The sequence below is a fragment of the Centruroides sculpturatus genome, unplaced genomic scaffold, assembly GCF_000671375.1.
Source record: "Centruroides sculpturatus isolate CEXI.00-Female unplaced genomic scaffold, Cexi_2.0 scaffold34, whole genome shotgun sequence".
Lineage (NCBI taxonomy): Eukaryota > Metazoa > Arthropoda > Arachnida > Scorpiones > Buthidae > Centruroides > Centruroides sculpturatus.
The window spans coordinates 247175-272973 of NW_019384328.1; the positions used below are offsets into that span (position 1 = coordinate 247175).

Consider the following 25799-nt stretch of genomic DNA (forward strand, 5'->3'; position numbering starts at 1 on the left):
TCGTTTTGCTGCTTGCCAGTGGGTATGATTGTAGCAAGTGTTGAATTGGCTCAACATGCTGACAGTGTAGGCAATGTCAGGGCGAGTACCGACGGCGAGATACATAAGTGTGCCGATAAGGTTTTGATATGGAATTTTTCTCCGTTCACTTTCAGAAAGGCTTTCTTCTTCGCTCGGTTTTAGTAGTTTGGAATTTCCGTCGAGTGGAGTAGCGATGGGTTTGCATTCTTCCATGCCGAAACGTTTTAAGATATCTAGAATGTATTGCTTCTGAGACATGGTGATTTCTTTCTTCCCCTCCTTTTCGGTCTGGGAGAACTCGATACCCAGAGCCCAGTGAATTGGTCCCATGTCGCGCAATCTAAAAATTGTGCCGAGTTCAGATTTTATCTTATTGAGCTGTGCTTTGTCGTTGCACGCTATTATCAAGTCGTCGACATAAATGGCTACTATGGTGATGTACCCATCATGTTTTGTCATGTAGAGGCAAGGGTCGACGTCAATGGGTTGAAATCCCAGTTTGTGTAACTGTGAATCCAGTTTTTTGTGCCACTGGCGACCTGCTTGCTTTAGGCCGTAGATGGCTCTATTTAATTTACATGCCTTAGGTTTTCCATCTTTAAGTTGCTGTGACCATTCAATAGCTCGTTGTCGTACTGCTTTGGGTTCAGATTGGTCGTTTATAATGTTCTCGAGTGTTTCATTTAGTTGGCTTGGAATTTTCATGAAGATGTTTTCTTGGATATCACCGTTTAGGAATGCTGTTGTAACGTCGAGTTGGTGGACTTCGAGATCAAGTTCGGCTGCCAGTGCCATGACTGTTCGAATGGAACTGAGTCGGGCTACAGGAGCGAATGTTTCTTCGTAGTCTATACCGCCTTTTTGAGTGTATCCTTTGGCGACTAATCGTGCTTTACGTCGCTCCAGCGTTCCGTCGGGGTTGAATTTGTTTCGTAGGACCAGTCTGCATCCGATTGGTTTTCTATTGAGTGGTACGTCTACGATATCCCATGAATTATTTTCTAGCAATGAGCTGATTTCCCTTTGGATGGCAGCTTTCCATTCGTCGGCTTCGGGGCTGTGTATTGCTTGGTGTAGCGGAACTTCAGCTATACCAGCGAAATGACGAGTGATGTTGACTTGTTCATCGTTTGCTTTATCATTGCCATCTTGTGGGTTTATAGGGATCATGTGGTATTGTTTTGAGGGTCTACCGCGACTCCTAGTTTTTAGTTTGAGCGGTCGTCCCGGTCCTCTTCTCATGGACGGTTGATCATCCTGTGTTTCAGGGACTTCTGCCGTTTGCGTGTGGATGCTGGCAGGTTGACGTGGGACGTCAGTTTCTGTGTTGTTGATTTGAGTTTGCCGGGTGGTTACCTCTATTGAATCAAGTCGATTCGTAGTGGTGGGAGAGTTGTTTTCTATGGTCGAATGGTTGATGAAGTCTTCAAAAGAATCGGTGTTTGAAATTTTTTCAATAAACTTGACATCTCGAGAGGTGGTTACTCTCCTTTCACCATCGAGGATAACACGATATGCTTTTGAGGTTTCGGAGTAGCCTACAAATGTGCAAGATTGAGCACGTGGATCGAATTTACCTTTACTGGGATTTTTGTTTAGAATGAAGGCTTTTGTTCCAAAGGTATGAAAATGGCTGACATCAGGAATTTTTCTTTTGAATAGTTCGTATGGAGTCTTGCCATCTATGCTTTGGGACGGAGATCGGTTTCGAATATGATTGGCTGTGAATATGGCTTCAGCCCAATAGGTGGTAGGAGTATGTGCATGGATCATCATGCATCGCGCCATCTCTACTAGTGTTCGATTTTTGCGCTCGGCGACTCCATTTTGTTGTGGGGTTCTTGCAGTTGATGTTCGATGCGTTATTCCCTGTCGTCTGAGGAAGGCACTCATATCCTTGCTGCAGTATTCGCCTCCATTATCGCTCTGGATGGCTTTTATTTTTAACCCAGTTTGATTTTCTAGGTAGGCTTTGACGTCTTTTAGCGTCTCAAATAGTTCGTCCTTAGTCTTTAGAAAACGTACCTCAGTCCATCGAGTAAAATCATCAATGAATGTAACGAAATAAAGTGATCCTCCAAGAGATCTCTTCCGCATAGGTCCGCATATATCTGTGTGAATGATTTCGAGTGGTCGGCTCGTCCTTTTGACAAGGGAATGGGGAAAAGGCAGGCGTGACATCTTTCCCGCAATGCATGTCTCGCACGTATCAAGCATATCTTCCCTGTCAAATTTTAGGCCAGTGACCCCTCCTTGATCTAACAATTTTTTCAGTGCGGTAGCGTGAAGATGACCGAATCTTTCGTGCCATATTTTTAGTCCATTGATTGGAGATTTTTCTTTGGAAATGTGGATTCGATCGTTCCGAGGTACTACGTAGTAGAGATTACCAATGCGGTCCGCTACTGTGGCTGTTGTTCCCTTTGAGTCGATGACTCGTGCTTTGAACTTATCGAATATTACTTTATATCCTTTGTCTGTTATTTTGGAGACTGATAAGAGGTTTGTGCGAAGTGATGGCACATGGAGAGTGTTTAGCAGGTCAAACGATCGTTCCTGTGTGCCAGTATCAACGTGAATTTGGGCTGTGCCAACTGCATCGATGGATATGGTTTGGTCATTAGCGAGATCCAATTTTGTGTTAGGAGTAGTTCTCAAGTCTGAAAATTTTCTTTGGTCAGAACACATGTGGGATGTGGCTCCGCTGTCGAGACACCAAGCATCACATGGCATTCCAGTGTGAAAAGTAGACTCACGTGTAAAAAAGGTTCCGCTGTCGGGTTTGCTGGATCTCGGTTGATTTTCTTGTTTCTTCTTTTTACGACAATCTCGTTCTCTGTGGCCAGGTTTTTTGCAAAAATTACATCGCAGTTTCGATCCTTGATAACGGACGGTAAGCGCATCATTATTTTGCGATTCGCGGGAAGATCGTCCTTCGTATTCCTCAAAGATCTTAACTTTTAGGGTTTCGAGCTTCGGAAGGTCGTCTCTCGTTTCTATCGCAGTGCGAAATGTATTGAAACTGTTGGGTAAGCTGTATAGCAACAACACTGAGAGAAGTTCCTCGTTCACTATGATTCCCAAATCGGCTAGCTTATCAGCAGTGTCCAGGAATTTGGCGATGTGATCGTGCAGATCTCCTCCTTCATGTAGTTTCGTGAGAATTAAGGTCTTTATTAAGGAGGCCTTCTTCGCTGGTCCTTGAGACTGGTAAATCGATTTGAGTTTGTCCCAAATTTCTTTCGATGTGCTGCAGTTTCGTATATGTTTTAGCTCGGGCGGACTTAACATTAATATCAGACTCGATCTTGCTTTACGGTCGTTTTTTGTCCAGGCATCGTGTTCTAATCGAGACTCGGGATTACTGGCGATTATGGTGGGACAAAGTACCGCTCCGTTAGCGTATTCCCACACGCCATCTCTTTCGAGTAAGGCTTCAGCTTGAAGACTCCAAGTATCGTAATTTTCTCGATTTAATAACTCGATTTTGAATGAATTCATCATTGCGGATGCGAGGATCGATAGACCAAATAATAAAAGGCAAAAGATACGAACCAAGATGTAGAACTAGTTGAACCAAGATCTAGTTGTTTAGTTCAGTTTCCTTGTACTGTTAGTGTCTGGGCCCATAACCTGTGGTTAATTCAGAATCAGCGGAGAGACACTTAGATGAAACATATTACACTGGTTAAGGTATCTTCCTTTAATCTATGAATTATAGTACAAGAGTCTTTACATAGCAGTAGGACGAACGTCCACACGTGTCGACAGTCAGTAGTCCGAACAAAGGAACAAGGTCAAAGGGTCATAAAACCTTTTGTTTGGTTATTGGGTAGGTCCCTCTAGTGGGTCAAATTGGTTTGCGTCGAGAGTATCAACAAAAACGTGTACGTCAGACGTTCAGTGCTGCCTTCCTGTGAGTCTAGAAGTTTGACAATGGCGTTTGGAACGTCGAGCATGATTCCACTAACGTTCCAAATGCCATTGTCAAACTTCTATACTCACAGGAAGGCGGCACTGAACGTCCGACGTACACGCTTTCACGTTGAAAATGTCGGCCGCAACTTCTCTAATAGCTAAAACATTATTAGTTTTAATATTTCAAAACTTGCATGCACAGTCTAATGTCAAATTAGAAAAATTTATAAATTATGTAAATATATTTGTCTGCATAAGAACTGTAAATCATCAAATCATTTCATAAATGTATTTTACTGAAGAAGTATTTATCTAAATATTCTAGTAGTATTTTAAAAAATATATTAATAACTATTAAGATGAATATTTATTCAATTAAACTGATCTAGTAGTAGAAGCAAAATTCTGTTTTTATCTGTATAAAATTTAAAATTTGTATAATGTTTTATCAGTAGTAATCTAAAGAAATACATACATATATATATATTTTTTATATAAAAAAAATTAAGTTATTTAGACTTTAATATTATGGAATATGTAATTTTAATTGTACTTAAAAATTTTGCCATAAATCTTTGTAATGTTTTATTAAATATTGTAATTATAAATATTAATGTTAATACTTATAATATTACAAAAGCAAATACATAATAGAAGAAAAGATAAAATTGATAAAATATTAAAGATGCAAATTTTAATTTAATGATGTTTAGTGATGTGGAAAATTAGCATAGTGTATTGTTAGAAAATCATGAAGAATACCAAAGTGGGGTGGCCAAAATAAATACTAATTTTAGATAAAAAAATAAACAATAAACAGTACCAAAATCTGAAAAAAAAGTAAATAAACAGTAATATTAAAAATGAGTACTAAATAATGAAATTGAAAAAGTAATAAACACAAATTAGAAATAAATAAAATGCCAACACAATTAAAATATAGTTTTAAGCAGTATCATTAATAATAAAAGTAAAATTTTAAATTTACAAAAAATAAAATAATTTAAACAAAACTTAATTGTATATACATTTTAAACTGTAATTTTTTAATTCATATAGCTTTATTATTTGTAATCTAAAATTAAAAAACTTTTTTTTATTTAATTTAATTTTTAGTTTAATCAGACTTTATTTCTCAAAAATTTTTTCTATAACAAATACAAAAAAAAACTGAATAAAGATATTTTATTTCTTATTTTTAACTATTTATTTTTTAGACAGTTATGTAAAATACAAAATGTACTAGAACTTAGATTTAAAACTTTTTATAATAAATGTTAAATGAAAAATTGTGTGTGTAATTTTTAAAAAAATGTAAATAAATATTAATTTAATTTTATATGAATGTATGATCAGTTTTCTAATAATAATAATAACTTCTCCAAGAACATTTTAGAATTTCTTGTTTGAGTCATATGAATTTTTAAATAAGTATAAATCTTATTCCTGTAAACTGTACTCAAATGATATATTAAAACTAACAAATTTTTAAAATAAATTAATTTCATTACCTAATAAAGCTATTATTTTGCAATTTTTACAAAGAAATACTCATTTTTCTCTAAAAATTTAACATTTATTAAAGAATAAATTAATCAGAATTTTTTTTAATGTTCACTAAATTGTTATTTTCTGACATTATTAGTAATTTTTATTATCAAATATGGTTAAACATTAACAACATTTATGATAACTAATAACTGCTTATTTCATAAACAAAAATATCAAAAAATATCTCCTGTAATGAGCTGATTTATTCAATAATCTTAAAAAATAACTTTTCTGTAATATAAATAGAAATATAAGAAACTGAAATCATAGTCCAAAGTAAAGCTTAATTAATCTTAATTCTTATACAGATTTCAAAATGTTAATATTTTTATTAATAAATTTAAATATGTAATTTATTCAAATTTTATGCAAAATATATCAAAAATCATATTTAAAAAAAAAAATACTATAACAACTTCATTAAAATTCATTTCAAGCAAGATAACTTTCAAAAGATTCATGAATATTAAATTCATGTATAATTAATGTTTTATCAATATTAAGTACTGAACTTAAATTTGAAACAAATTCCTTTATTTGATTAGATAACATATCTATAAATATATTATTTAAAAAAAAAATAAGAATAAGGAAAACTTTAAAATTTAAATTTATTTCTTACAAATCTTTCATAAATTCAATAATCCAATTATATTTTTTATAAAGATAAAATAGTCAATATACAGAAAAATAACTAATGTTTATCTATTTTCTTCAGAAAAACACTTGAAATAGATTTTATTGATAAATTAGTTATTTTGCAAGCTTGTTTTTTTTTTTAAATTTCTTATCTTATTATAAATCAAAACAAACATTTTTTGGTGTGATAAATTGTCAAATTTTTCATTCCACTATTTTTATTAGATATTAAATTTACTTCAATCCTATTAGCAATGGATGTTTTGTCGTTATATATTAAGCAGCAGCAGTAACAGCATATAAATCTTTAATCATTTATTGTAAAATACTGTATTACTGAAAAATTTATAATTTAATACGATAATTAAACAAAAGTATTAATAATTTTTATGTATAATTTTTTTAAGGGCAAGAATTGATAATAAATGTTATAATTATTTACTCTGATCTAAAATATGTCTAAAAGAACTTCAGCTAGAAATGTCCAGTTATCAAAAACAATATCAGAGAAGAACTGTAGACTCAAATCTTGCTCAAGGTCTTTGTTTTCAAATATATAGCTAAATTTAATTACATTGCTCCAAGTACATTAGCTATTAACACCATCAATTGAAGATGACATATTCATCTATAATTCAAATTCTAGATCTTTAAAAAAAATTCAATTCTAACTTAAATAATCATTTCATAAAAAATCTCTAAAAGAAATTTTTTCTGAATAAGTTATCTATTTCACTTTTGTTTTTGCTTGGCTAATTTCTATTTTATGCTATATAATTGAAAAATTGTTTTCATACAGAGGCATAGTGAAGGAATGATCAATGGAGTCCTGGTCTTAGGTGACAATTAATCAAAAGGTATCTACATGTTTTTATTTTATCTATTAAATCAATAATACTTATATATGGTTTTGCAAGAAACTTTTTACTTTTGCTATAGGTGCCAAATCTTAATCTTATACCAGTATTTTCATATTTTGTATAGATAAATTATAAAATGTAAAAAATAAATTATGAAAACTTTAGATCTGAAAGGCTTGCTATTTAAAAATATCAGAAATGAATCTGTTGCCAATCATTGGTTTTTAGAACATTTTAACATTACTGAAATTATTACTTATATTTAGAGGCATAAAATAACTCAGGGATATCTCTGAGTGCTACTTTGTGTGTAATTATGCATGCTTTAACATGCTAATGATGAATAAAACAGCACTATTTAAACATTGTCAATATTAATATTAGTATTTTTAATAGACATTTTAAAAATTATTTACTATCTATTAGAAAAATCCATAGTTCCTTTTTCATTTACTACTTAGAAGCACATCTCTCTTTTTCTCTACCTTTACACTTCTGGTTATATTCATGATGAAATGGAAAACACAATAATGAAAATTGTATAATTTAAACTTTTTAATTTCATAATTATATATATATCTGCAGTCTGTGTGATCATTAATATAAACTTTTGTTAAAATACATTAATACTCTTTCAAGAAATTCCTTAAATTGTAAAAAATTTATACCTGTAGTTAGCTATTGAAATGCATGATAACTTTGTTCAGTTATATTTCAAATAATAATAACAAAATTATATAACAAAACAAACTTTATAGCTAAATTGTTTTTAGATCTTCCTAATTCAGAGTTAGAAGCATTTTTCATGATAATCATAACAGTGAATAGGAATACTCAAAAACAAACCTTTTTATGAATGATTCTATTGAGATCTCAATAAACTGACTCTTGATAAAAAGGCATCCATGAAATGACTAAGCAATTCATTTCAAAAGAGAAATGGAGTTTAATAATAGCAGCCTAAAACCAAGTACAGTGGGTGATCGGTTAACGAACAGATCGGTTAACGAACAAATCGGATAACGAACACTTTCGCGAAAGATTTTTATGATCGGACAACGAACATATGTTCGGATAACGAACACTTCACTGAACAAACACAAGAAGCGACGTAAAATAACGAATACCGATTGGTCTTCCTTTGTCTTCAGGCAACAATTCGAAACTTTTCGGAGCGCGGGAGACGTCGACATCGACGTTCTACCCAGTATATACTGATCGGATAGTATTCCCCCGAACTTTGAAACTCTCCCTTGTAATTCCAGCCTTTTGTATTTCTGACAGAAACAATTCTTTTACGTTTTCTTCTGAAAATGCGGATTTATGCCGATATCTGCTATTAAAGATCTTTTGAAGAAGTAGGAAGATGTCAGAACAACGGTCTTAAAATGGCATCCAAACCAAGTTGAGGTTAATAAGCCTAGGGATCTTACAATGCTATTAATTACTTCTGAAAAATCATGAATAAGACAGAAAAGTAATCGACATTGGATAGATTCTTTAACCCCCACAAACAGAAAAAACATGACTAATAAAAATGCAAGACCGTGTATATATGTATTTTTATTATTACATATAAATAAACGTAGTAAAAAAGTATATACTTTTTTTTATTTTGGGGGGTCTCCAGAACGAATTAATCAAATTCCCATAGAAACCTATGGTAAATCGATAATCAGTTAACGAACAATTCGGATAGCGAACAAAGTCTTGGAACGGATTATGTTCGTTAACCGATCACCCACTGTATTCAATACAAGGTATCATCAAAAGAATATTTTGAAATAGCAAGTTGATAGCAAATGTAGATAGTGTCAGGATGATTAGAGGATGTAAGGATGTTTAGAATCATTTGATTGCAGGCTATACAATGCTTGTTACATTCATCAGGAGACATAGTAATCAGCTACATCCACTGGGCAATGTTTAAACATTTGTGATATAAGGTAGACTGTTCATACAAAGAAATGATAGGATAAAATATTATAAGAATTTATTATTATTATTGTGTGTATTAGATCTTTCCATGAAATTGTTAAATGGTAACGACAACAAGTTCAGATCTAAACAAAAAATTACAGTAGTCTATCCTAACTTATATAAAAATAATTTTCAGAATTTGAAGAGTTAAAATAATTTAATTTTAACAATATTAGTTAGTTTTTTTTAATGAAATATTTATACTTTTTGCTTCCTTAATTGCTTGTTAAGGAAGCAAAAAGTATAAATATTCCAAAAAGTAGGAAGTTATTAGGAATGTTTTCAGCTTACTGTTTAGCCAGCTTCAGCTAACTACACCCAACTAAAATGTAAAACAATGTTTCTCAACTGGGGGCCATGTGGCACCAAGGAAACCAAATGCCAAAAATCAACTTTTGGTGAGCCAGAGCAAACTTTAGGGAAACCATAGAATAAAATTAAATTTATATGAAAATGATTAAACTTCAATAAGTAAATTATTAAAATATGTTAATTAAGGAAATTCTGAACCTAAAATATTTTATATGTTATGAGACAATATATATATAAATTTGTTTCTTGTAAACAAAGACATTGCATGTATACACAAAGCAAGTTGGTTTTCATGCACAATGTCAATATTATTGTTATTCAACCATCATAATTCATTGTTGATATATAAAGAAATATTACTAATGTATATTAAATATATTATGTAGATATTTTTCCACTGTTTTTTTAGATATTACTAAATGGATTTTTTGCAATATTTAAAAAAACACAATGAATTTTTAATGTTTATTTTTTAATTTTTTCCCCCAAGTTTCTATTATGGGGATAATAGAAAAATATTAAACTCAAAAGGAGCCAAAGGCCAAAAAAGGTTGAGAAACACTGGTTTAGAACACCTTTACCATGGATTGAACCAGATAATGGTGCCAATCCTCCTATTGCCACATCTGTGATGAACTCAGAAAAAGGCTGAAGGGATGATAATTATTTGTATTTTCACTAGCCATCCAGTATACCTGTGTTTACCATTGACAAACATTAGATGAGACTCAGCAGCAATATTTAGTCCAATCCACTATACAGGTACTCTTTACTTTAGTTGGATGTAGTTAGTTAAATATGATTAAATAGTAAGCTGAAAACTTTCTAATAAATCCTTATTTTTGTCTTCCTTAATAAGCAAAGAAGTTTATATATATTTTTTTTATTTGAATATGATGCCAAGTTCTGTTTATTTCTACATGACAAGAATATCTGTAATATTTTTTAATTTTTGAAATTAAATTTAACACAGAATTTCTTTTAGAGATTAAAATTAATCTGTTAGCTGTTAAATACTACAGTACAGAATATTCAAACAAATTTTTCTAAAGACAAATTAATTTAAGCTCAAAAATAAATATTAAACCAAATTAATTTGTATAAAGCAAATAATCATTACTGGATTTTGCTTAAGTTTTTACAACTTACAAAACAATCACTGATAAAAATTTATATATATACATATGCATGAATGCATATAGGATGATTCAAAAGTAAAGAATAAAACTTTATGGGGTGATTCAATTATTTAATTTACAGTAAAAAATGTTAATACATCTCTATCCAGCTCTCAAAGATAAAAAGTATTAAAAATTAGGCAGAAGTGATGGGGAAAAATATTTTACTGTTTTATATAAATGTTTAATTTCTAAAATTTTAAAGAAAAGAAAAAAATTTTATTCTGGAAATTAAATTACTACATAAATAATAGATATTTTTATAAAGCTGATAAAAATTGTTTATATTTAACAATGCCAATATTTGGAAATGGAGGAAAAAATCTTAAAGATTGAATAGAATTAAATATGAAAAGATTAAAATTGTTTTCTTAAATTCTGAATTTAAAAAAATATAATAATAATTAAGAATACTTGAGACTACATATACTGCCAGACTACAATTCTAGAAACTACAATAATTTATAATTTCTAAATTTTAACAAATTTAGAAATTATTAATAGTATCTCTTTCTAATAAATTATTTACAAAAGTCAAGGTAGCAATTTGAAAATATTTAAGTGGAAGTTTAATCAAATGAACTACTACCTATTGAAATATTTATAACAATTTCTTCAGAAACAAATGAAAAAATTTGCAAAAAATATGAAAAATAAAATATTCATAATTAGTGCTAACAAAATAAACAATGGATAAAAAAAAAATATATTAATTAAATTCATTTTACAATTCAATTCCAGCATAAAAATGCATTAAATATCATATATACATTATATATATTGAAAGTGATTAATATGAAATCATTAAATTTTTTCCAACTCAAACCACTAGAAATTTTGAAAACAAAAGTGATCATTAGTTGCTGAAAAATTAGTTTTTGGATTTTACTTAATTATAAATATATAAATTTGTTATTTTTTTATATGTTAGGTTTAAATTCTGTTATTTATAAAGAAATACAGTGGTACCTCAGGATACGAAATTAATCCGTTCCGAAACTGAGATCGTATCATGAAAATGTCGTAAGGTGGATCATCTTTTCCCATACGATTACATGTAAAACCAAATAATTCGTTCCAACGCGAAAAACATACTCAAATTAAAGCCAAGTAATACATTAAAAAAAATAACTGTAGTAAGAAAAACAAATGAAAAATGCGAACTAATGTAACGTCGTATGGTGAGTTTTTGTTCGTATCGTGGAGCAAAAATATGTTCGAATTTCATGTCGTATCCTGAAAATTTCGTATGCTGGGGCGTTCGTAACCTGAGGTACCACTGTATAGGAACTGATTTGGTAACTGAACAACATTAAATCATCAATCACTTTCAAAAATGCATTCAATAATTTTATTTAAAAAATTAAAACCTAAATACTGAAAAAGTTATAATTAAAATTGAAATTTAGTAAAAAATGAATCTAAATTGTTGGTTTATTTTCAGGTTATATTTAAACTAATCTTTAATTAATTACAATGCAATTTGCTTGAAGATACATAGTTATGTCACTATGCTGTATTAAGATTAATAATTAAGGATAATCCAGCAATTTAGATTCATATTTAGTTATTAGAGAGGTTGTGTTTCAGAATTTTGTTTCAGAATTTTTTTCAAATATAAAATATTTAAATTTAAAAAATAAATGTGGGCTCATTCAAAAATTGAAAAATTTGTTTGGATCATCTAATAAATTTGAAAACAAGCAACTAAATGATTCAAAAACAGATCTGGTATTTATGGGATAAAACCAAAATAATTTTCTTCGTCATCTTCTTTGTAATTGATATATAATTATTCCTTGAATTACTATTGGCACATGTTTCTGACTTGACTGATTTTGTATGAAATGTTTGTTAGTGGTTTTTATGATTTTTCAATAAAGATGTTATAACAACATGGAAGAGTTGTTAAATTTTAATAATAAATTTTAAGAAATCATATTAGATATAGAGATGAAGGAAAATATTGCAGACAACATTTCTAAGTTGAAGATGCCTTGAACAGAAAACGTACTCGTCAAATTAATAATCAAAATAATCAACACCTAATCCATTGCCGAGGGAAGATGCCTTACAGGAAAAAATCTTAATTTATGATATGCTCTTGGTGATAATGCAGAAATCAAATTATGGTAATAACTTTAATTCAGAATATACAGTGCCATTACAAAAAACTAAAATAAATAAATGAAATTAATTATTTATCAATTATTTAATAGATTATATACAGTTATATACAGTAATAGATTATATACAGTAACCCGAACTTATGCAATAAGTGGGACTGAGCGATAACTGCATAGTCGAATTCGCATAAGTCGGGGTATAATTTCACAATTTGTGTAAAATCCAAGTCGGATGTATGTAAGCTAATAAATGTTCTCGTTAATCTTATCTCATCTTTTGATTCGTTCACGGTTACAAGAAATTACCACATAGAGTCTCTCGAGTCTCCGAAGATATAACAAACACAGAAATAAATAACACAAAATAAATTGTAGCTATGCGTCAATTCCGCTCAACGCGTCCGAACATGTAAGCTGAACAATAGCGTGAGGGAGTGAGTAATCGAGAGTTGTGTGGCGCTCAAACAAAAGACGAATTGACGAGATTTGAAAATCACGTAACTTCGGGTTCGGGTAAGTCGGGGTAGCGTAAGTCGAGGTATTACTGTATTTTCTTTATTTTATATTTATTTATTTTATTGTATTGTTTATTTCATTTTTTAATGCAACAATCTAATCTAAAAGTGGTTCATTCTTTAAGGAAAATTCAAAGAAGCAGATTCAATGCAAAAAGAAAATCGATAAATTCTTCATATATACAATGACTGTATATAATTTTCATTATATAATACTTAATATAGGTTTATTTTAAATAAATATTGTTGATTTATTAATTTTTATTATTAATAATAAATCAATAAAAGCAATAATCAAATGTTCTGGTATTTTTGAAATCATGCCAGTAATTTTTAGTAATTCAAACACAAATTATTTATTGTATTTATTCAGAAACTGAATAAAATTTAATGACGAGATTTGCCAAGTGTCTGAATAAATAAAATAAATAATTTGTGTTTAAATTAATAATCAAATGCTAAATCATTTAAAAACAAGTGTTCAAAACAAAAAACAATACAAAATAACAGAGCTAACATTTTCACCAAAGTTAAACAGACATCATCAGGCTAAAAAATGATTTTTTAACTCAACTTACCCAGTTTTAAGTGGTTGTTTTATAAAAATCAATTAAAATTTATCAGAATATATAGCATTATACATGAAATATAGATATAGTAAATGAAATGTAGAATTGACACAGACATACAAAGAACAAGTTCAATAATTCATAATTGCAGATTTTCATAAGGTTTCTATTATATACCTGCTTTTCTTCTTTCTTTAACCTATCTTTATTATTTCTCAAAAAGACCATAAATATATGGCACTCTTTTGAAGATCATATTAGATCCTTCATGTTCCACAATTTCTTTCTTAATATTCATCATGTTCTTAATGATAGTAAATTTAATGACCCCATTATTGCTTTTTTGAGTCTTTGGTTTGTCTTTCTTATAATTTCTAATTAGTCCTGTCATCATGCTAGTTTTATATCTCAGAATTGTGGCCATTTCTTTAATTCTGTTAAGTTCCTTAAGTCTTTCAATGAAGTATAGAGAAAATATGTTAACTTTTCTCATGGTTTTGTTATAAACAGCAGTTTTAAGAATGGCAATCCTTATGAACAGTAGTCTAAATGTTACAAAGATTACAAATGAAAGATTTTAGATTAGTTAAGAAAAATAAGTTTAGGACTATTCTTTATCATATAATACTTCTTCATAAGTTTATTAGCAATAATAATATTGTAATTGTTTCTGATGAAATTCACATTAAAACCATTATGAGTAGCATGGGCATCCACAGAAAATAGGCAAGCAAAACTTGGAGGCAAATAATTACATCAATAAATTTTTATTTATTTAATTTTCAGAATTTTTTCACAAGTATATTATAGAATACAGTAGTGCATCAATACAAAAAGACAGACAGTGTTTCATGGTCACAGTGTAACCTCCACGAAATGCTTTTATAATCACTTTTACAATTATAATTTGTGGAACTTTTAATCGGTATCAAGGAAGAGCAAGTGTCCCATTTGTCTCCCTCTGCGAATGCCCAGGTTGAATAGTATACAGTATTACTACTACTTAATAACTTCTATATATTTATAAGTGTTAAAATGAGACATCTTTTTTGTACATCATTCAATAACTAATCACCAAGAGACATTTCATAAATTACTACTTCAACAAAAATAAGAATTCAAGATGAATGCCAATTCACAACTTAAAAGTATATTTGTTTCTCCAAGTAACATTTACATTACCCCATTAATAGATTTTACAACAAAATTAATAATTAAACTAAAAAATAGCATATTAAAATTCAATTGTAATAAAATAAACATATCATTGATTCCATCAATTGATATGTAAGCAAAACATTTGATTATGTATCAAAAACAATGTGATTTTGACAGAACATAACGAAGTATTTATTTTTTTTTTTTTGTATCAATATATTTGAATGTAAAAAATACTTGAAGGCATAAAATTTCTTATTAATATTTATACAATTATATTATTAACTTCTTTAATTAAAATATCAAACTAATCGAACGATTTGAGTCGCGCACTCGCCTAGCGCAATAGGACTTACTAAGAGCGTAGTATAGAATCCTGGCTGTGTTTCCCAGCATTTTAACTGTTGTTCGGCGGGTTTTAATAATTCCAAATTTTGACTAGCTGCTTTTTTTAACGTTTCCAATACCAATAAATCAGAATTCATACTTTTATCGTTATTATCGACTATATACAAGTCCATGCTTTTTATGGAGGACGCCATCTTTATTGATGTTAGTGTTTAGCACACCTAGCGATCGAAAATAACATTGAAGTTATCGCGCTAAGTTTTTATTTATTTTTTTTTAAATTTCAGAATAAAAATTTTCGCTGATTATTTGCTTTTTTTAACGTTTCCAATACCAATAAATCAGAATTCATACTTTTATCGTTATTATCGACTATATACAAGTCCATGCTTTTTATGGAGGACGCCATCTTTATTGATGTTAGTGTTTAGCACACCTAGCGATCGAAAATAACATTGAAGTTATCGCGCTAAGTTTTTATTTATTTTTTTTTAAATTTCAGAATAAAAATTTTCGCTGATTATTTTTAAATGTTAAAAAATAAAACTTGTATGATAAAATTTATTTTTAATTTATAAACAAGAGATATTTAAAAGTTTAGATTTATTTTATTATTATTTTTTATTTAAAATTTGTAATCTAAATATATTAATAATAAATATAAAAATCATAAATAATAAAATATATTTTTTACTCTTTCCGCTCTGTGGGCACAAACAGGGCCAATCGAAATTGCACTCAGCAGAGAGAAATAATTCGGCTGGATGGCCAAGCAATCAAGGTGGCAGCCTACCGCTCTGTTGAACCCGGGATCGCATCCGAGGGAGTCGAAAAATCTCCGGGAATTTTTAGGGTGGTCCGTTAGGATATGTCGGGCTCCGTCTTTCACTACCCGACTGCTCCATTGTGGGCCTAATCGAATCCATAATGGATTTTCTAAAAAAGACCCTTTTAGTACCCACAGGGCGGAAAGAGTTAAATATACATAAATATAACGGTAATATGTAATATCGTCTTCTATAAATAAGCACATACCTTAATAATAATTAATTAATTAATTAAATATAAATAAATACACTGTGGTCAATAAGGATGGATGAAACCTTCGAAATTTTATGTAATAGCTTTTATCTATGAAAAACTTTCTTGATGATGGTAAATCTTCCGCATTCCTAATGCATTGATCTGCCAGTTTAACTCCTGTATATTTAAATTTTTTTTCAGTACTGTGTCAATGTTGGAGAGTGTGATGACAAAAAGATTAACCTTATATTTTAAGGAATGGATCCAAGATTTTTTTAAATGTGTGATATGATTCATTTAATAAAAAGCTTACTAAAGTAAAAATTTCTTCTTAATTTGTCAGATATAAATCTGAATGAATTAGAAAAACGAATAGAATCGCTGAATAATATTGATAACGGTATTACATAAATTATTTTAAAATTTAATTTTTTATTTAAAATTTTAAATTTATTAATTAAATATTTTGAAACAGTATAATTTATAACTTTGAATCATTGAAGGCTGGTTGGCCCGAGCGGTTAAGATGACGGTCTATCTCTCTGGGGACCCGAAATCGGATCCAGTTGAAAAATATACCAGAAATTCTTCGGGATGGTCCCACCGGATGTCGGACCCTGATATGCACCTGGCCAAACCCATAATGGACTTTCTAAAATTAGCCTTCTTAGTTCCCACTGGATGAAAAGAGTTTAAAGAAACTCGGAATCATTAATAACTGATACATGTAATGTATGATTATTAATAATTAATTAATAATTCTATATGCTGTGGAAGTGATTGTGTAAACTGTAGTTCAAATTTTTCTTTTATTCCTTCTCACTAAAATCTTACTGTTTTTTCATTCTTCGCCCGTCTTTACTTTCCTGACACTCTTCCTTGCTTCCAAAATGGCTTCCTGCTCTCTTCAGATGCAGTTTAGTTTCTCAGTCCAATCATTCTGCACGCTTCTTTCAACACTTTCGCAGCTTTATGTTTTTTTGACTACAGTAATACTCTTATATAGATACAATAAATTTATAATTCCTTAATAAGCGTCCTTTTCAAAATGATGACCTTAAAAAGGGTCATTTGAGTATAGCGTTTGCGAGCAAACTCCCGCGAAATTATTAATTCATCCGGAAATAAAAATTCGCAGTAGCAACGAGGGAGTGGTGAAGTTATATCACTATGTCCGAATACAGTATTTATCTATGAAAAACTATTCAGTCAAATACTCGACCATCTGCTCCATGCTGTACCAGAGAATATTCGAACGAATCTCATGCGAAATTCCTCTCTAAAGCGATCCTCGGAGTAGAGATCGGCGGGCGTTCCGATCGTCTAATAGGGTAAATTGAAAAGCGTCTGCACTTGTGTATTTTTAAAAATGTTTTTAAAAAATACCCCAAAAAAGTATTTTTGTAATATACGATTATTCATTCGGCTTTAGATTATTTATTTTCAAAGAGACTAGGCGGAAATCGTCGATTTTTACGAAAATACACGAATTAAAAATTGGTGGATTTCTAGCAAGTGGAATGTGAAGATGCACAGATTTGCTATAACAGAAAAGTTGTACGTGTTTACAACACTTGCACACCACACTTTTTCGCAAGACGGCGAAAAAAGCTATTTGTTTCAAAACATAACACTAAACAAGCAATTATTTATTGTGACATCGTTACAATGCTGGGCTGCAATTTTTAATTGTATTTTTAATTCATTTAATTTAAAATACATGCTCTCCACTTCAAATTGGTACTTCAGTGTCTTGCCCTATACCTCATACTTTTCCATTAGCAATGGAGTCGTGCTGGTCATCTATCTAACTCCTTTCAGGATAAAATTTTTGAATTGAAATAACATAACGTCCGGTTTTTATCTAAAGTTCATATATAGTTAACTTTCCATATTTGATCGTGAATTTTATTTATCTAACACCATTCTCGAGATTATTCAAAGACGGACAGCAGACTACAGTATGAATTTATAAGTCTACAATTTTTTTTCAAATTGCAGCCAAGTTTGGCTGCAATTTGAAAAAAAATTTGTGGGCCGTAATCAAATCCATTTATGGTCGAATCTAAAGTATACAAATTATAACATCGCAATCATTACACTTCAGTGTAATTTTATCATTACATTTGAAATTTATAGCCATTTGGTATAACTATTGCTATATCTGATAAGGCTATCCGGCCATCAAGTATTGAATACTATGTGCCTGCCGACCGAATTCATTGATTCATCCAGAATATGTCGGGCTCAGTTGCTTACATGACGGAAAGAGCACAAAAATACTCAATAGTGCAGTAGTATTTAAAAAGTCATTCAATTTTTTTTTTGAAAAAAAAAATCGAAAAGAAAATACTGTACAAATATTAAATTAATTTTGATAAATTTTATATAGTAATTAATAAGTTGAACTGAGAGAACTTTTTAAAATTTTTTGGTATCGTCGTTAATCAAAATTTAAAATATCGCCTATACAGCTGGGGCCTAATCGAATCCATAATGGATTTTCTAAAAAAGACCCTTTTAGTACCCACAGGGCGGAAAGAGTTAAATATACATAAATATAACGGTAATATGTAATATCGTCTTCTATAAATAAGCACATACCTTAATAATAATTAATTAATTAATTAAATATAAATAAATACACTGTGGTCAATAAGGATGGATGAAACCTTCNTTAATAAGTTGAACTGAGAGAACTTTTTAAAATTTTTTGGTATCGTCGTTAATCAAAATTTAAAATATCGCCTATACAGCTGGCAACACTTATCGACACGACAACATTTGCAGGGAAATGTGATCGTGGAACTTGTCGATTACAACTATACATGCTGATCTTATAGATATATCAAGTTTAAATAAGCTGTTTCTTTGTAAGGTAATTTAAATAATATAAAATACGAATTTATGCGGTAATTGTATACTTTTATCATTATTTTTATTGATATTTTCTAGAAATGACATTAGTGATGATGTAAAATATACAAACATGGATTATGAATGACAAACTTATTTTTCCTGAATTAAAATAAAAATTTTAAACATTTTTGTTCTCTCATTCACTTTAAAACTTCTAACATCATTGAATGTTGTTAGAGGTTTCCAAGTGAATGAGGAAACAAGAATGATCAAAACCACAGTGCCAAGCTGCTTGTTATAATTGCAATGAAGCTAATTTTTAAGAAATAAGTTGAAGAGATAAATTGTTGAATTATCATTTTAGTGTCATTAGTAAACTAATGTTTCTTGCATTATGTAATAATGGCAAGATCTTGATTTTAATTGTCATAATCATCCACTGCGTCTCATTTTATTTATAGAATATTTAATATTCAGGATGATGGCATTAAATTAATTACAATTAGTTGTAAATTAACAGGTTATTTGACAAATCTGATTAATTTTATTATTTACATATAATTAATATTATAATATTAACTTATCTTCAATTAAATTAACCTTTAATCAAATTTTAGAAAATAAATTAATTAAAATAAAAATTTCTCTAAATGTTATGATTCTTATATATTATTTATGTCTGACAGATAACTTTTATTTTAGTTTTATTATTAACTCAACAGTTTAAAGTAATATAAATTAATACTTGTGTTTAAATTTATTATGTTTAATTAATTGATTTATAAAGTGAATCATTATATTTTTACTTTTTCCAGTGCATCAGCTGCTCTCTTAGCAATTCAAAAACCATTTTCTTCTGGTAGAAGAATTTCTAAACAGCAGGTAAAACATTAATCTTTTGTCTATTGTAATATTTCTCCTTATTTATAATTTTTTCTCAAAATTTTAATAAATATTTAAATTAATAAATAACATTAAAATTTAATATGAGATAAGAGATTTTAAGTATAGAAAAAAAAATTAGTTTCAAACTTTCTAAATACTTTCCATCATGACTTACTTATTAAACTGGATACAATACTAATATGATCTTTTATACTATTAAAGAGCAATTATTTATTGTGACAGTCACAATGCTGGGTTGTAGTTTTTTGTNGTTTTCGATTCTGTTAGGATCTGCTTCAGGTCCAAAAATGTTAGATAGAATTAGAATGCTAAAAGATTGAATTTAAATATTTTAAAACCACCAGAACATTAAATATTAGAATAAGTATAAAGATCACACCTTAATGTTAACATTAAAATTAAAATAACAATTAACATACAAATTAATGAATATATTTGTTGCAAATCTTAATTAAGTGAATTATTTGATTTTTTATTTTTTATTAATGTTATTGGGATCGTCGAAAAATGACTATCAAGTATCTGAGATGTTCGCTTCCTCATTAAAATTGATACATTCCCCTTTTAGTTCAGCTTAAAAATTTCAAGAGCTAAAATTTTGATTTGATCGGTTTGAAGGATGCTTCTAATGAGATTGGCTTGCTGTAGATTAGCTTCCACATCAGTGTTAGAAGCGTATATTGCTAGGGTGGTGATCAGCTTTTTGTTTTGTATATCATATTTATGCTTAGCCAGCCATTTTTTAAAGGACCTCTTGGTTGAATCAATGTACAATAGATCTCTGTGAAATCTGTTATTTCTCACAGGTAAACTATATACTCCCCTGGTGCATTGTTGGTGTTAATGGCATGTTTGCCATTTCTTAATAACTTACGAACTGTAAGTTATCCCCCACCCTCTATTAGTAGCAATTTCTTTGTATAAAGCCTTTATTCTTTGGTCATAATTAATTAGTATTTGTTTGTCTACACACTACACTCTAAACCAGGTGATAGTCAACCTTTTTATACTTACCACACACTTCTGTATCTTGTTGGTAGTAAAATTTTCTAACCACCCACCAGTTCTGCAGTAAGTTAATTTAGCGCAACTGCAAAGTACTTGTAATTTTTGATTGACGGTTTAGTAAAAATATGTACTGTATATTCCAGCGTATAAGATGACCCCCGACTTTTCCAGTTAAAATATAGAGTTTGGGATATACTCGCCCTATAAGACGACCCCGACTTTTGAGAAGATTTTCCTGGGTTAAAAAGTCGTCTTATACGCCGGAATATATATGTTAGTTAAATTTATCTTTTTATTTATATTTTGCATATGTTTATAACACAGAAATTTTTTTGTCAGTGCACAAGTATGTTTTTTTACATCAAACTGAAAAAAGTAGCTAAATCTGGCAACACCAACCCCACTACAAAATGAGTTTAACTGGAGCAATGGCCACTGTTACATACAACCTGCTCTGTCAATGAGTCATAGATGCGCAGTGATAACAGAAAGTAGCTTCGGCATTGGACAAAACCCCTACACTATGAAAGCTCAAATTGTCCACTAGTGGGCGGTAGGGACCAGGTTGACTACCACTGCTCTAAACCCTTACTATTACCCCTGTTAAGATTGGAAGTGATGTGATCATTCATTCTTTTAATATAATTTTCTGCTAAATCTTGCACCACTGTTTCGTTATTTAATAGTGTATAACCAGCTTTGGGAAGATTTAGATTTGTAAATCATGTTTATGATTTGAAACTGCTATCAGTCGAATAGCAGTTTCAAAATGTATAGCATTATATTATTTGTAATGGTTCCACTGAAAAAAATGTAAGTGAAATGATTAAGAAATTATATATTTACAGAAATATATATATATATTTTCCACCTAATCCATATTTGTCTTTGATAACTAGCTGACTTTATAAGTAGATTTCTACACTATTTTATACAAGGGTAAACCATGTCCTGTCTCATTCTCCAATTGAGCATAAATTATTGTAATCTTCATATTGGAAAAAAGTAGCAGCAAATGAGACAAAATAAAAATAGTCATGAAAACTTAATTTTATTTAAAAAACAGAAATTTTCATAACGAATGCTTCATCATTTATGAAGATCCACTTTTATGTTAGATACTCTACAGTAGGAATGGGCAGTCTTTTTCTATGTAAGGGCCACATTTAAAACTTTGAGCTGACAAGGGCTGCACGCAAGAGAAAAGAAAACAAAATTGAGTAAATCACAATTATTTATTCATATATGATTATAAATTAACATAAGTATACTTAATTTGACTTATGTAACTGATGTGAACAAAATATATTCAAAATATTTGATTGAATATTAGTCACTGCTAGTTTTAAGTTAGTTTTATGTGAGTCTGTTAGCCAATTTCTTGTTTTACTTTTTACTAAATTTTTATTAAACTGTAGAAAATAACATTAAAATGTTTGCTGCATACTTTCTTAAGTTTTAAATTGATATATTTATTAATATTTTGTGCGACACAGGCTGCACAAACTATTAATGTGGGCTGCGGGTTGCCCACTCCTGCCCTACAGTGTGTGAATATTAAAGCAGTGGTAATAACAACGATTTATTTTCAAATTAAAGTTATCTGATAATTATTTATTTTGTCAGCTGCTAATAACAGTTTGATCAACAATTTCATGGGCAGTCTGTTCCAGATGATGTCCTCATCACCAGTCTTATCATCACTACTCAACTGCTCCATTGTGAGCTTAGCTGTACTTATCATGATATGATTAAAAGGCTTTCTTACTGCTTACAGGGTGCAAAGAGTCATAATTGAAAATAAATAATAAGAACTAAATACAAACTAGCTTTTAAATATTGTCATTTTTATTTTCAAAACTGTTTTCAAGATAATGAGAAAATAAATAATAAAGTTGATTAATATTAAACTGAACTTGAACAAATCTTATCTTCACATCTAACATTCTGAATGCTTGATCTGAAAATGAGATTGTTTTTCAAACATCTATCAAGTTTTTTTCATAGGACTTCATTAAATAAGGAGTTTAATTTAATTCTTTTAATGTTAAGACAATACAGAGTTGAATAGTAATATCATTCTATAAAGTTAATTTTTTAATAATTTTTTATTTTTACATAAATATAGGTTTATTAGAAATTTTATGAATGATTACTTGATTTAAAGAAATGAAATCCATTCAAGAACATCATTATGATTCACATGTGGGTACTTCGTCTTATTCATCATCAAGGTAGATTAATTTTAAATTATTTAACTTATTTTTTGTAAGTTGATATTATTTGGGATAAATTGCTATTTATTTTTACTACATTATTTGGTATAATTTATTATTTTAAGACTTAATTTAACTATCTTTAGTTTAATGTAAGAAATGCTTTTCATAATTTATTTACAGACAAATTATGAAAAAAATTTATTACATTAAATCAAGTTTACAAGATTTATCAAGATGTTTTATCATTGATTATTTTACATTTTAAAAATAATGCACTTTATTATAAAATGCATTTATAANATCTGAAAATGAGATTGTTTTTCAAACATCTATCAAGTTTTTTTCATAGGACTTCATTAAATAAGGAGTTTAATTTAATTCTTTTAATGTTAAGATAATACAGAGTTGAATAGTAATATCATTCTATAAAGTTAATTTTTTAATTTTATCTGTTTATCATTTTATTTGATACTTTGTCTAGTAACAATATAATTTAATAAATACTTGAAATTCTTATCTTAACAAATTTTAGAAAGTTTAAAAGATTTTAATGTTTTAATTTGATGTTTGTTTATTTTGTGATAAATAGAAACCCGCTGATGAACTATGAGGCTTAAAGTACTCAGGGTTTGTTATATGTTGATTGTGTTCATGTACTTTATATTGGTTTTCCAATAAAGGAAGATTTGGATATTTTGTAGAAGTTAAGAGATTACTCAGTTTAACCAATATTATTACTTTTATTTCCATTTTCATGTTTTACTGTTTATTTTTTGATTTTATTTTTACTGTTTACAATACTTAGAACATGTTGTTACCTCTATGTTTATATCTTATTTATTTACATATTATTCAGATTTGCCATTTTTTGAAAGCTGGATTAATGCTACATATTTGGCACAAATTTTTTAATGAATAATTTTATTCTCCTTGCATTCTTTTTATTAATTATAGTACAGTATGTTGTTTGTCTCATTATCTGAATTTCTTCATTAATAAAAATTTACTAATATATAAATTACTTAATTAGTTTCAATGGGATAGATATTAGTGTCAACATTAAATGGATTATTGGATTCATATTAGAATCATTATAGTTTTTAGTAATTTATTGTTTTGTATTTTCTGAGACTTGTATACTTATCAATTTTTTATGATTTAATTTTATTACTATTTTTGATTTGTGCTAATTTTTTCTCATTTTCTGAAACTTTTTAGTATATTGCAATATTACTTATTTTTTAAGAGTAAAATTGTAATGTTTTTGTTCAGATGATTGTTTACATTAATGCATTCAGTTGTGTTTTGTTTCATCATTTGATTTTGTTTGAAAAGTTTTTCTTTCACATTTTATTCTGCATGTTATAAATAGCAGTTGATAGAATATTTGTTTATATGTTACTTTCTGATTCTCTATTTGAGTCTAAATTATTTGGATTGTCTTCAGTTTGCATTAAGTGCTTTGCATTTTTTGTTTTTTTACAGAAATTCATTATTACTATGAATGTAATTTTCAGTTATTTTACATTATTTTAAGTTATTAAACTGCATTGTTTATTTCTTACACTTTTTTCAAATCTACAAGATATAGATATACGATGTAACTCTTGGTATTTGTGTGTTTGGTAATCATCCTTTTTCCTATTTATGATTGTAAAGTTATGACCAAACACATGACTATTTGCAAAATGTTTGTACATTTGCGAATTGCTTTTATGATATTTTTGTCATACTACAGTACTTGTAAAAATGTACTTTGTGTTATCTCTAATTTTTAAACTTTTTGACATAACCAAGCAAAATACAGTAATTACTGTACTACCAAACTGCATTACAATAATAATGCCTTCTGCCAAATCATACACGAGAAAGGTTTATATCAGAGTTATGTAAATAGAATAAATTCAGTAAATAGGTACTTCCATGTGTAATTGAATGGAGCTCTGCATAAGTCAGAAAGTGTTTTGTTTGCAATTGAAGTTTAAAGCAACTGTGCAATTTCTGAACATGATTTTTTTTTTGCACATGTGTACAACTCAACAAGGCCAAGGTCATGATGAATTCAGAATTTTGAAATTTGATTTATGAGCTGAGATATTTGGGGTCAAAGTTTGTGTGTAAAGTCTGTAGACCAATTACTGGTTGTAAGCTGGTCATGTGCTACCTAGTAATATTTAGTAATGATAATAATTCAGTAAAAGATGGCAAAGTAGCTAGTCAATGAGAAGTTTATGGAATGTACACAGGAGATGTTGAGAACATACTATACCAGATAGCTGCAGAGCCCACAAATGAGGAAATGCACTTGATAGTTATAAAAATTTTCACACTAGCATAGTGGGACATTGTAAACAGGGGAGAAAAATGCTAAAGCTGCTGATGACAGCTTACAAGCTTTCAGAAATTTACTGCACTATTGACAGATTGAAGGAGTTGCAAGAATCAATCTAGTCCTGAGCACCATCTCAAATTTAAGCAAGTTTTGGAAGCAGCCTGGCTTCCATATACTGAAGTCTTAAAGGACAGGAATAAAACAGTTCATCAAACAACATTAATTCAGTTTTTTCAAACTGTTGTAATGACTTCCCCAATTGTTTTAAAATGTAAGA

General features: G+C 29.2%; 2 protein-coding genes across 2 annotated transcripts in view; one reads left to right on the forward strand and one right to left on the reverse strand.

The window, feature by feature from the left end:
* LOC111628767 (importin-11-like) overlaps nt 1–15386 on the reverse strand; it is an 87179-nt gene extending 71793 nt beyond the window's left edge. The window contains exon 1 of the mRNA XM_023372613.1: nt 15184–15386. Within this exon, the coding sequence (XP_023228381.1) occupies nt 15184–15369 (186 nt within the window). The 5' untranslated portion in view covers nt 15370–15386. The remainder of the gene's footprint in view (nt 1–15183) is intronic.
* Nucleotides 15387–19878: 4492 nt separating this feature from the next.
* Nucleotides 19879–25799, forward strand: part of LOC111628600 (zinc transporter 5-like) — a 67533-nt gene continuing 61612 nt past the window's right edge. Inside the window, exon 1 of the mRNA XM_023372425.1 lies at nt 19879–19939. The gene's annotated coding sequence lies outside the window, so the exon portion shown is untranslated. The remainder of the gene's footprint in view (nt 19940–25799) is intronic.